Below are 13,862 nucleotides of genomic sequence, written 5' to 3' on the forward strand. Positions count from 1 at the left end.
TATGGAAGGTGTAGTAATAATAAACTGCAATCAAATAAAAACAATTACGGAAAATTAGGCATTTCGTCTCAAATTCACGGATTCTTAAATTATAACTCACAATATTAGAAGATAAAACATCTTCTGATGCATAAAGTTGAGCAGTCAGGTAAAGTTTGCATGTCGGTGTGCAGATGCTCGTCCTCACCTGCTCACGATGTTCAGCCGCTTCCCGCCGATAAACCCGGTTTTCTGGTGAAATCCGGACGCATTTTGTAGATAATTATCCATTCTGACGTGTCGCGGACCTCTAATGTACAAAAATAAAACTGTCCAAGAAAGGCCGTGGCTGGCAGCAGGTGACTTGGTACTTCAACACATTTCCGACTTGGTTGTTTGGAAAATATATAGGTAGCCTATATACATATGTAGTTTATTTCTTGCAACAAAAAAAATGGACGAAACAATACCTTACAACTTAGATGGAAACAAAACTTTACTTAATCTGATGTTACAAGTTCTAAAAGTGGTCAAAAAAAGATAATTTTTTACCAAAACTTCCCGTCATCACACGAACAAAACAACCTCCACCGCCCCGCCGGTGTTCGTCATCACTTAAATCAAAGGAGGGTCTAAACTTTACCAAAGTAATCTAAACATTTCAAAATGTAAAAAATAATTACAGATTTTGGTTTTAAACTAACTCAAGTACATTCTAAACTAAATTGATATAAATATTTATAAAAATACATGTGATGTGTGTGGGTAGGAAGGCCCTCCTGTAGCAGACTGTATTACGGCGACTCTGAAGAAGCATCTGACCGAAGACATTTCTGTGTGGCATAACAGAGGATGATCAGATTTTTCTGGATTTTTTAAAGGATCTTCTTTGCTCAGTAATCTATGGATGTTCTCCAGCCTCCCCAGAACAGAACCAGCCGTCTTTGGCGGCCATTTTGACACCCTGGCCCTGATGCTGCCACCCTAACAGATGGTGGCCGAAGAAATTGCAGCCTCCACAACAGACTTGTAGAAGATATGCAACATCTTGCTGCAACCTTGAGAAAAAAGTTCGTTTCTGCACCTGAACCTCTCTTCAAATTATTCCTCAGGTACAACCTTCTGCAGCAATTTTCATTTTAATGCCATTTTAAGTTTGAATGTCACCATTGGTAAAAGAAGGAGGATTTTAAGAACCCTTACTGTCTGATAAAGGTACAATGACACTGGAGATGAAGCGACTTTTTTGTGCTAAGTTGGAGGTTAGCGTCAGATGTTAAGGTTGAGACAAAATTTTTAAAATTATTTATAAAAGAAACAAAAAAGAAAATACAAATTAAGAATATTTTTTTGTAAAAGGAAAAGAAAAATCGGGGAGCAAAAACCTGAGTTTGCAACCCCAATTTTAAGAAACAACGGAGCAGCTGCTCCACTTTTGTCACATTTCAGGTGTAAATATATGAAATAGAACAGACTGGTCCCTACCGAAATACATAGCTCATGCTTTTAAAAACAAGAATGCTATAAACATTTAGCAAAGGCTTTATTGAACTTATAAAACCAAAGATTTTCACAGGTCATCTGAGGTTCCTCCACTTAAAAACCTCAATAAGGCCAAACTTCGCAGTAGTTTCTCAGTCAGCAGATCGTAAATATACTGAAAGGTTTGTGATTCCGCGTCCGCTCTCTTTCCTTTCTCCATTACACGCACTTGGCCGCGTCCTGGCTGCTGATCTGGCTGCTGCCGCCGCGCGTAAATGGAATGCTTTTACGCACCGCGCGCGTTCACTTTAAAGGAGGTTTAATCGCTTTTTTTGCCATTCCCATGCCTCGCCTGGTGCTTAGGGCTCCTGCGCTGGTGATGCGCCGAGGATGTGAGGAATGGATGCTGTAATACCTCACAAAGCTAACACCAGAGGGTGGGGGTAAAAAGCGAGGCGTGCGTCACCGGCAACTAAACGCCAGAGGGACAGAGACGTCAATAACATCGCGTTCATCAATAAGGAATCTGGATGGAGTTAGACGGTTTATTAAATAGGCCGCTCTCTGAATTTGAACGCTTTAATGTGATGACCCCCCAAGGAGAACAACTGAGGGAAGACTTACTAGGACCTCAATCCTACCGCTCGGAGATGGCTATCAACGCTGATGCCGCTTTCGAGAAGAGTGGCCTGGGCGAGAGGGAAGTCTCCAACTTAACCGACTTCCAGGACACCGAGAAGCTGCTGAGCAAACCCCCCGCCGAGCCGACCGGGGAGAGCAACCTCAAACCCTCCGACTCCTTCTCTCTGAACACCAGAGGCAGCGTCCGCTCCCTGGACGCGGAGCAGAACGGACGCCGGTCCCCGCTGAAGTCGGGATCCATCGGGCAGCTGACGGCCCCACCCAGATCTACTTCCCGGCTCAGCCTGGGCCAGCTCTCCTCCCCGGTTCCACCGGGATCCGAGCCGCCCAGTTACCTCTGGCTGGCCGTGGTGTCCTGCTTCTGCCCTGGAGTGCCGTTCAATGTCTGCGCCTTGTGGTACGCGAATGTGGTGAGTGTTTGCAGTCCTTTAACGACTTTCTTCTAGTTTATTCTAGTTTTTTGGCACCACAGGTGGTTCTCCTCCAGCAGCGCATTTAAATAATTAATGCTTGGTGAATTTTTCTTTCCCATCAGTCGAGGTCAGTTCTCCACACTGGAGATATCGAGGGAGCAAGAAAGTATGGGCGTCGATCAATGCTGCTCAGTGTTCTGGCGATGCTGACGGGTGTGGTTGTAATCATCTTCATAGTGCTTACAATAGGTATGAAGACAGACCGAGTGCTGGCTCACTGTAGGATGATTTAATGTTTAAGATATTTTCCTCTGCTCTCTTTCTCTTAGAGGCCCAACAATGAATCAAGGCGGATGGAAACAGTTTCCCTTAACTTCTCCAGATCTCTAAATTGCACAGAGGAAAGAGGATCTCAGATTGAAGACGGAAGGAAGCACAAAATATGAGCTGAAAAAAGTCTGAAGGAATTCCAATGTGCACATTTTTTTTGTTCAGTTTTTCTGCTGTGGACCAAAAAAGAAAAAAGGTATGAAGAAAGATGATGTGCGTCATTCGTCCTTTTCAGGAAACGCTCCTGCTTGATAACCCCACAAACTCAGGAACAAAGGAATGAGGAGAAATCCTTTCAGAAACCAAACTAGACGGACTTTAAGAGGAATTTAAGGACTCCCATAAGAACGAGTGTAATAGAGTGAAGATAAAGAATTGAAAGAGAAAGCAAACCCTGCCTGCTGTTTAAAAAAATCTGCTACAATCAACTGGACTTTTATGGCTGAAGGGAAAAGAATCTGTTTACAAAAAGTTTATAATGGAGATGCACCGATAAAGAGTTCTTTTTTCAGGTCTGAACTTTAGATTTTCTGCATTTTATTCTGCCGGTTCTTTCATATTTTTAATAGTTCTGACTACTAAAAGCTCGTCTTGGTTGGCTGATGCTTTCATAGCCACAACATTCGACTTGTGGGCCAAATAATTAAGTTAAAAGCAAAAATATATTTATCCAATTAAAAAAGGCAAGAATATTCCTACTAAATAAACTAGAAAAGTCATATTTTAATGAAACTGTATGAGTTCAGGAATGGGCTTTATGTCACTCCTTTATGTCACTTCCATCCATCCATTTTCTAACACCCTTTGTCCCTAATGGGGTCGGGAGGGTTGCTGGTGCCTATCTCCAGCTAACGTTCTGGGCCAGAGGTGGGGTACACCCTGGACAGGTCGCCAGTCTGTCGCAGGGCAACACAGAGACAAACAGGACAAACAACCATGGACACACACTCACACCTAGGGAGAATTTAGAGGGACCAATTTACCTGACAGTCATGTTTTTGGACTGTGGGAGGAAGCCGGAGTACCTGGAGAGAACCCACGCATGCACAGGGAGAACATGCAAACTCCATGCAGAAAGACCCCGGCCGGGAATCGAACCCTGGACCTTCTTGCCCTTTGAAAACTTATTTAATGTAATGATTTGACTGTTCCTTTGGGTAAATTTTATAGTTCTATTTACTATAAAATCGAAAAGGGGAAGGTGTCACGCCCAATATATTTCAGTATTTTTACGTTTTGTTGGTGAAAAACATTTTAAAACATGTCCTTTGCACCAATATTGATTTGGAAACAGGGCCGCACAACATCATTCCAAGAGCTGCAAATGGCTCCTGGACCTTATTTTGGACACCCTTGGTTAAAACAGTGATTTAATGAAAAGATTCAGATTTTTCTGTTTTCGACCTGTTGATTGGTGCATCTCTAGTTTAAAACATTTGAATCCTTTTTGCTGTTCTAGTTGATGTCCTGCTTCGCGTGCTAACTTGATAAGCTGTACTGACTCCTGGTTGGCTTCCACATAGCTGTGTGAATGTTTACAATAATCTATAAACAATGAAACGGGGCGTTTCCCTTCATATGCACTCATGTTCGGACTCTGATGCTCATGTTTATACCTTCATACTGTACGACTGTGCCATAGTTCTGCATGGCTGAAATAAACTTGACTGAGCATGATGGATTTGAACGCTCACCACCTTTTAATTAAGAAAAATTTACATCAACAGAATATAATCCCAGGAAAATATTTCTTTAAGCATTTATAGTGTAAACATCGCAAGAAAACAACCTTTAGTGATTACTTCTCTAAGTTACAACACAGAGTAGCATATAAATCTCTTGGCAACATCTGGTCTGAGTTACAGCAAATATTTAGTGGAAAGTGTAGAGCAGAAGGAGAATGGTGCAGATACCAATCACTCCACCCAGGATTAAAGAGTCCCTCCTCTTGCGCAGATCGATTTTTTGGATGAGGCTGTTGATAGCAGGGAAACGATCTGATGGAGAGGGGAATTGTGGTGAAGGAAAAATAATTAAGAGCCGAGCTGAGCCTGCCTTCCTCGCAGTAAGTAAGAGACAAAAAGCAGCAGGGAAAACGAAATCCATTAGTGGGATTTCTAATATAACCAGGCAAATACTAATAATAATTAAAAAAGCATTAATGGGAGCTAATGATGCAGTTGTTATAGAAATGCTAAGATCACAAAGAGCTGAAATATGAATCTAACAGTGAGACAAAAGCAGAATCGATTTGAGCTAAAAGGATACTGGCCAAAGTTGTGACCCTGGTTTGAATGGACTTCAGCATCCCACGCTGAAATGTGATGTTCTCCTTTGTAGCCATGGCGATGCTGGAGGAAGAAGACAAACCAAGAGGGATCAGGAGCAGAAAAGCAGAAACATATCTGCCTTTGTGATATCACGTTACACCGCATTTACTGTCTCAGTTAACGAGCTGAAAAGTACAAAAGTCGGCTTTAATCGACCAGAACGAGTGGGATTCCTCCTGGTGTGTGGGAGTGAAGGGAGAGAAGAGGGCCGGAAGCGGCTATAAACTTACCTTATTGCGTTGTCGATGAGACTATTTGAGCTGCGAACATAAAAAGAAAAAAACGAGATTAAAAAGTCGAGCTCCATCTGACAAATTAAAGAGACGGCTTCAGCTTAAAATAACCTTCTGAGATGATTTCAAACACATTTTGGACGGCACATGCACTCAGGCGGCCATTTTATTGGTTCTCCTGGTAAAATTGTACAAAAACACCTAAAAATTTAAGAAGAATTTCAACCTTTACTTGTGCAGCAAAGCAAATACATTATGTAGATATAATAGTTTCAAACAAAAAAAATAGACATTCAAGAAATTACTCAAGTAAGAGTTAAAAAAGTATTTACTAAAGGCTTTACTCAAGTATAGAGTAACTGATAATCAGACAGATCGAAATATAAAATGTAACTAATTATTACCCAACACTTATCTCTAATGAACCAATTTGGTTTTTATTTGGACAGATGTGTAAAAACACCAAATGAAGCTGTTTGTTGTATTAAAAAAATACACATATCAAAAAGTTTATTACGTCACATGGAGGTTCATAAAGTATTACAAACGTTTCACCAAACATCACAGTGGTCATAAAATGGTTTTCCTCCAAATAAACTTTCCACTCCTTCACTCGCCTCAGCGTGAGGCAGAACGTCACGCTGGTTTCTGAACATGTTCATAAACATTTCAAAAGGCGTTCACTCAAATTATAACATTTTGTTTTTCAAATTAAATAACAAGCAGTTTCATTTAAAATCTCTGTAAAGTTTAACAGGCTCCATGTTTATGTTTGTGATGGTAGAAATGCAATGTTTTTTTTAAAGTAGGCAAAGGGCAAAAGCTTTCTAGTTCTTGAAAACTCACTGCAAAAAACACAAAATCTTATTTTTTTTGTCTAGTTTTTAGTACAAATATCTTAGTACACTGAAAAAAGACAAACAAAACTTACAAGCAACTTTTCAGCAAGATATAGGAGTTTTTTAAAAGTCAATAACTCATTAATATTGATGGAAAAATACTTGTTTCATTGGCAGATTATTTCACTGATAACAAGACACTTTCCTCATTTTATAAGTGAAATAATCCTCCAATGGAAGTGTCACTTTTTCATCAATATTTAGGAATTATTTACTCTAAAGCTCATACACTTTGCTGAAAAGTTACTTATTAGTTAATTTTGTGTTTTTTTCATGTGTACTAAGATATTTGTAATAGAAACTAGATGAAAAAAATCGTTGCTAACATTTTGTGTTTTAGCAGGGATTTTATAAGGGACAGAAATTAAAGCATTTTATTTTTACTGTCCATATTGTGACTAATTAGACCAAAAGCAAAACATTTGTCACAAATCTACCAACACAGTAAGGCCTGTTGTCATGAAATATGAACTAATATTGAATCCTGCAGGGCTGATTGCTGTTTAACGGAGGGATTCGGTCGATTAGCATCAGTTATTCTGTGTAACAGATCTTCTCTGGACACATCGGCGTTTCAGAGCAGTCGCCTGATCTTTCTCATTAGCAGGAAAGGATACCAGGACTGTAGAGGGAAGACAGTGAGCTTGAACGCACTCATCCGTGTTTCAGCAGGCAGCCATTAGCAGCCCTGGTAAGTGACGGACTGAAAAATGAAGTGTTCGGTCCAGAGCTGAAAGAGGATGGAAAGGTAGCAGCGAGCATCCTGTCAGACTCCACTGGAGACCAAAAATCAATACAGAGCTTTATATTTTCTCCATCTATTCGTCTCCACTGCTGTCCTCCGCATTACTGCCGAGCCTACATTAGCTGGCACAGAGTTCTTCTCTTAACATGATCCAATTTTTCTCGATTTACTCAAATTCTGCAGCAGAGAAACTGGCTGAACAGAACCTTGCGTAATAAATTAGCATATATTTTTCACTTTTTCTTCAAATGATCTGTGTAAACCTGGAGATATTTCTCTCAGTACTGCATGTGTGATGTACAGTATATCCCTTTATATGCAGGTGCAGCAGGTTGCAGCTTCATTATTATTACATCAGGCCAAATGGGAAAAAAGCAAAGCAGAAACTGGTATCAGTATCTATCTGCAGCCTGCAGGACAGCAAACCCTACCTGCCTGATAAAACCATCATGCGACAAGTTCAACAGAAATGTTGCTGATGCATTTTAACAACTCAAATACTGTTAGCTTCCCATTGTTAACTTCACATTGTCTGCCAAGAGAAACATTAGAATAAACCAAACATTAAATGCTACAACAATGAAAATGTACTAATAGGAGTTTTCCTTCCAATTACCTTCATATAACTGTGCTTAAATAATACTCTGTGGATAATCACCTTCTGCTGTCAAGTCAACAGTCTTCCCTGTGATTGTGTTTAATATTTAAAGATCCCAATAATCTATATGTGGCCAGTCGGGCAGCCTGATCATACACAAATTAGAACCATCCAGCTGGTCCTGTTCGGACTATTTTGTGCTGCCCGGCTCCTTTTGTCTCAGAACGCATTAAGCTGTGGACTTGGCAGCTCCTTTGTTTTGTTTTGGTGATTTACTACCTTCATCTGAGAATGGAGGAGCTTCTAAAGAGACAACACACAATGAGGAGCTTTATTTTATCTATCTGTGTTTGCAGAGCAAACAGGAGACTAAGAAGTGGCAGAGCAGGTAGCTAACAGGCGAGTCAAAAACTGACCGCCCACCGCTCTGTGTCCCGTATAATATCAGCTTTCACTGCTATGCAGATGATACCCAGCTCTGCTTTTCTCACTTCCTCCCTTTCTGACTGTTTGAATGAGATTAAATTGACACTTTTCTTGATGCTAGATAAATTAACTTGAATATAGTCCATACAATAAACAAAAATGGAGATATTTAGTGTGCAAATTAGCTAAATTATGCATAAATTTAACAACTAGACAGAAGTGGTGTGCAATCGTTGGGAGTTTTTTAACAACAACAACAAAAATCAAACTGGATTAACACTAGCAGCGGTTTAGCATTAATCTAAAACCGGGATAATCCATTAGTTCTTTACATTCAAAAAATTAAAAATAGAAAGAAAACTTTACTGATCCCAAAAGAAAAGTAAATGTTGTTGTAACTCATATTAATTCAAATTCTTCAGAGTTATCGTAGATTATTTCCTCAGTGTTCACCTCACTGTAAAGCAGAAGTTTAAAAATATTGTTCAATATATACATTTAAATGAGACTCACAATTTAAAAAATGTTCTTTTACTTTTTAAAATGAAGAGGAAATTACATCTAATAAACTGCAGAGGGGAAAGAATAGTTTGTTTTGCACATCAAAACATAATTTTCTTTTTTTTTATCTGAAAAAGAGAGAGAAATATTGGATTTCCCAAAGTTTTCTTACTTTCTCAGATGTTCATGTTCCTTTAGAAAAAGTTCAGACCTCCTGTTATTCACTCCTGAGCTGCTTTTGTAAGATCTGATGAGAAAAATGAAGCAGAAACACTTAATATGAGAAACTAGAAGTAAAACAGCAAACAAGCATCTGGAAAATGATTTTTGTCCTAAAAAAAGAAAGCAAAAAGTAAACAAGTATGAGACTAATATAAGAAATGCTTCAATAAAGTGAAGTTATATATACAGTATATACATACATTTTTAGATTATGAGAATGTAAAAATACAACTTTTATGTTTTAAAAATATATCAATATGACAATTAAAAAACTATATTTTTCAATATATTAAAATTTGAATAATTCATATGACTGACAAAAAAAACAACCAAACTAAATCAAGCAAAATTATTTTTTTTCCAAATCAGTTTCTTTCAATAAAAAACGTATTAAAGTTTAACAAAAACTGCAGGTGTGTGTCTGTGTCTGATCAAATTTTAGTTAAAACATGTTTGTTTTTCAATCAGAGGGTAGAAAATCCATAAATTTTACTCAAGTAAAAGTAACAATACTTCATTATAAGTAAAGCGTAGTAAAAATGACATTTTTAAAGACGTTAATCAAGTAAATGTTACTGCGTAAATGTAACTAGTTACTACTCAACTCTGTTAGTTGGATTAGAAACTTTAGAAATCCAAAGAAAATCAGAAGAAATTCTGATAAAGACGATAAAGTTTGAAATGACTGAAATCAATCCTGCCTTCTTGGGCCATAAAATCGTGGGAAAGTTTAAAGCTTGTGAAATTCACTGTTTACTTCAACCTCAAAATAAAAGAATATACTAGCTTTAAACCTTAGTAAGATTCAACAGAAGTTTTTAAAACCAGTATTTATACTTTTTAGTGATTTTCTCTGCTTCAATCTCTTATTTACACCATCCAAATTATATCTGGAGCAATAATCTATTCTATTATCTGCTTTGTTCCCACACATCTCACCACCTATCTGTATGGGAATAGTTAAAATTCACTTTCTTCCCTTCAGCTTCAGATCAGGGCGCATTTCTTCTCCCTCCTTCTGTCCGTCCTCCTCTCCCTCTCCTACTCTGATGCAGCATTTCTCCGGACCGGGCCGGCCACATGTAACCCACTCTCCCTCGTCTTGGGCTGAATGAAAGCCTTGTGGTTTGATTTACTGTAGAAGGCACTTAGGTAAGAGATTCCCCAGAGAAGGAGAAGAAAACGGTCAGTGAGAGGGAGATACAGATCCAGGGAGGAGGAAGCCGTAATGAAAGGAGGTGCCTCTTATTAGAGTATGAAAGATGATAGTAGGAAGTGCGGATGGTACAGAAAGAAGCTGCACATCTCTGCCCCCTGCTGGTTGAGAATAAAACTACCAAATTCCACTTAGAACATTTTAATAGTCAAATAATTTAAAGAAAAACGATACAGGAAAAGGAAAGGATACCACAAGACCGAGGTGTGAAAAAAATGACAACAAGGTGAGCCTTTAACTGTCAGGATTTTGAAAATATTTATGTTTGAAAACAACATAAATAAAGTGAATTTATAAATCTGCTCCATATAAAAGTTGCAATATATAGCTTCTTTAAAACAATATTTTTCATATATTTGTTGAAGCTGTTGTTATGACAGAACAGTTTGTTACGAGACAGATAATCTCTAAAATGAAAAATCTAGCTCCTCTGCATAACTAGAAACAACCAATCAGAGCCAGGAGGCGGGTCTTAGCGCTGTCAATCACAATCTTGTGTGGCGCCGCTCATCCGTGCTGACAGAGGAAACCACTACAGCTTTTCTATGTCAGCAGAGCCTGTTGTGAATGCTAAGGCTAGATAGCATAGCCACTGATGATGGTGGATAAACAGTTTTCCTGAACTGCAAGTTATTTCTAAGCCATTGTCAAATTCAGCAGCGAATACACGAGATTGATTGACAGCGCTAAGTCCCTGCTCCTGGCTCTGATTGGTTGTTTTTGGTCAGGGACGTTAATGGTAGTTCAGGGAGGAGGTGGAGGAAATTGATCTTTTCACAAATTATCTGTCTCGTAACAAACATGGTGACAGTTTTAACAAATATATAAAAAACATATTCTTTATAAAAGTTACATACTACACCTTTAATGTTATATGGTATCTGAATTATACAGAATTTGTGTTTATGTGCCTATGTGTGGATTTGCTTACTCAATGTCTCTGCGAACAGAGCCCAGCAGGTCCTCTCGCTCTCGAAGGCTCAGGAAGTTGCTTTTGGTTTTGTGAAACTCGTGTGTGTAATCCTACAGGAAAAAAAACAAACATTATTACAGTTATAATGAGAAATCTTAAACCAGAAATCCTTCAAAAGCAGAATGTTCAGCAGTAAGTACCTGTAAAATGTCTCTGTGTCTCTGGAAGGTGTGCCTTAAAGCCGCGTTATGCGACAAAGCTCCGGGTGTGTTTGTGTATTCGGCCATTTTGTCATTGACCGTCGAAAGCTGCAAACAAATTTTGAATAACAGTAAACTATAAATAATTTAACAAGTTAAATGAGAGAAATACATAATGATGGAAATCAACTGCACTTAATTCAAACATCTATTCTCCTGATAATCATAAAACAAAATCCTGAAAATCGTTGTCATTTTAGGATTTACTGACCAAACGGTATGGATGTAACCTACTTTAGACAAGAGCTGCTCCACTTCGGAGGTCATGGCCACCAGCATGTTGTCTTGGAACGGCCCAAAAGACTCTGACCTGATTCAAGGACGAAAACAGGAAGGACGTAAAATTATTTCAAGTGTATTTTTTTATTTACAAAATGTGCTGAATTTATGTTTTTAGATGTTTTTCATTAAATGTTTCTTAGGTAAACCTGAGGTTTAATTCCTCACATTTCATAAACATTCAATGATATTGTTGCCCATGAATCACTTTTGATGTGAAGTAATAATCCAGCTCTTCTAATTTAGTTCACCTAATTTATTACTTTCCCCTAACTCAACATGAAATCATTGAAATGCTGTCAACAGGTCATTTTGTGGTGAACTTAAACAGGGGAAAATCAGGATTTTGCAACTTTAGATGACTGATTGAGGTTTAACTGGTCAATTTTTACTGCAACCTAAAATCAATGCAAACTGACACTGTAAAAACTAAAACAGTAAAGTTTGTAAAAGAATGTAACTTATCTCTGTCTCTGTAACCACTAGTTGGACACAAAACACCCGTTCTACTAATCAAATTCAAATATACTCGCTGCATGGTGTCACGGAAACATGTTAAAAGGTTCATCATTCATTTGGTAAAAATACAAACATAAAATTTTTTTAAAATTACACTTTGTGCATTATAAATAACAATATGTTTTGCAGCTACCTGCTGTCTCTTTCCTGCTGGTCATGGCCGCCGCGGTAACTTGTGCAGAGTTTACTGAATGAGACCAGCTTGAGGTCCAGCTCATTCTCCAGCTGTCTGGCCTGCTTCCGTAAATCTGAGGGAAGAAACGGCGAAACGCGCTGGGAAAATATTTTCAGGTGACAGGAAAACCACAGGGTAATATAAAGAATACTGAAGAATACTGGTGTAATACAACATAAGGGAGATGAGTTAGGCACAGAAATACATCAAACATTAATAAAATTATGTTTTCCAAGTACAAACATCAGCTGACTTGATTCATGAGCATATGGTTTTCTAGCTTGAGCAAATTTTTAGCCTAATTTCAGAATTAGCTATACGGTTTACACACAAAATATTGCCATATTTCATAGTGTACTTTTGTATGTTGCTGCCTTACTGGTGAAACTATAATTCCTTACAGTAACAAACATGACAACTTGGCACCAGAAAATTATTTTGTAAATGGATCTGAACGACAAACACTGCAAAATAAAAGTCTGCATTAACACAATTGCAAAGGATTCCTTGGGGTCCATAATTGCCGTGTGATAATGTATGTAATTAGATCATCTCTACATCCAAAAATAAAGGGTTTGTTTACCCAAACATGATTCAAACAACCTTAAACAATAATGCAGATTTTCTGTGACCTCTTTAAAGCCAGAGTTAACCACCGTTCTGCTTAAATGTTAAGTCTTAGATTATTAAAAACATGTAGTGAGGCAACAGACTGAAAGGGTAATGAGCTTAAAATGTGTTGTGATAAAGCTTCAGTTGTTTGTTTTAATTTCTGCCATTTTTATTGAATTTATTCGTTTACAGGCAGATTAGTAGATACTAACCAAATTAAATCAACAAAGTAGAGCCGCTTCAGTTTTTCGATACAAACTTTTTAACTTCGACGTTAACAGCCAGATGCTAACAAGTTAGCTTTGGAAATAATTAAAACATCTAATTCGCGCAGGCGACAACTTTATTCGCGTCGGGTGATGTGAGTCGATAAATATAAGTGTTTGAATTTACAAAGAGTAGCAAGGACAGGTATTAGTCGAGAGTTGTTTTATTCTTATTTCTGTAACATGTCTTACCTTCCCAGTAGTTGCTGCTGGTTGCCATGACTGTTGTTGACATGTCATCAACGGCCGTAAGGCAGAAGTAACTGTCGCACTTCTTCCGTGACCCACTGTGCCCCCTAGCGGCAAATACAAGACTTCTTTACTACTTCTTTACTTCTGTTTTTTTCTTTCCATCTGTAAACAAAGATGTCTTCTCAAAAAAGGGAAATAAAAACTAAAAGAAAGGGAATAAATATCTGTTTTTCACTATCTGTTTTTGCTCGTTTTTATAATAATAATAATAATAATAATAATAGTCATTATTTTAATACAATATTTATGATAATACAATGTTTATGTTACATTTTACTCCACATTTTGACACATTGTTTGTGATTAAAAAAAATGTTATGATACATTTTGCTCCACATTAAACTTCAGCCTGTGGCACTGGATTTGAGGCAGTCCAGGTTGTTATATTAGTATATTTGGCACAAATATTTGTACCTATATTTGTGCTATATTTAGCTCACCTAACAGGTTATGTTGCCTCTAATTTCCTAATTAAAAACTGACAAATTATCTGTGGGATTTAAGCTAAACTAACTTCAGGCTAAACTAAAGTTAAAACACACTGAAGCAACACCAGCAGATGGCATGACT

General features: G+C 37.8%; 2 protein-coding genes across 2 annotated transcripts; one reads left to right on the plus strand and one right to left on the minus strand.

The window, feature by feature from the left end:
• Window positions 1–1,423: 1,423 nt before the first annotated feature.
• LOC114152564 (trafficking regulator of GLUT4 1-like) lies at window positions 1,424–3,041 on the plus strand. The gene is made up of 3 exons (XM_028030491.1): window positions 1,424–2,513; window positions 2,639–2,765; window positions 2,846–3,041. The coding sequence occupies exons 1-3, from the start codon at window positions 1,992–1,994 to the stop codon at window positions 2,857–2,859; spliced, it is 663 nt and encodes a 220-aa protein (XP_027886292.1). The 5' UTR covers window positions 1,424–1,991; the 3' UTR covers window positions 2,860–3,041.
• A 1,483-nt stretch (window positions 3,042–4,524) lies between these two features.
• LOC114153637 (Golgi SNAP receptor complex member 1-like) lies at window positions 4,525–13,318 on the minus strand. Its single transcript, XM_028032316.1, has 9 exons — window positions 13,233–13,318; window positions 12,121–12,235; window positions 11,424–11,499; window positions 11,130–11,237; window positions 10,948–11,039; window positions 8,751–8,825; window positions 5,407–5,436; window positions 5,115–5,197; window positions 4,525–4,843 (listed from the first exon to the last, which is right to left on the minus strand). The coding sequence occupies exons 1-9, from the start codon at window positions 13,273–13,275 to the stop codon at window positions 4,719–4,721; spliced, it is 747 nt and encodes a 248-aa protein (XP_027888117.1). The 5' UTR covers window positions 13,276–13,318; the 3' UTR covers window positions 4,525–4,718.
• Between the last annotated feature and the right edge of the window lie 544 nt (window positions 13,319–13,862).

This window comes from Xiphophorus couchianus, chromosome 11 (assembly GCF_001444195.1).
Source record: "Xiphophorus couchianus chromosome 11, X_couchianus-1.0, whole genome shotgun sequence".
Classification (NCBI taxonomy): domain Eukaryota; kingdom Metazoa; phylum Chordata; class Actinopteri; order Cyprinodontiformes; family Poeciliidae; genus Xiphophorus; species Xiphophorus couchianus.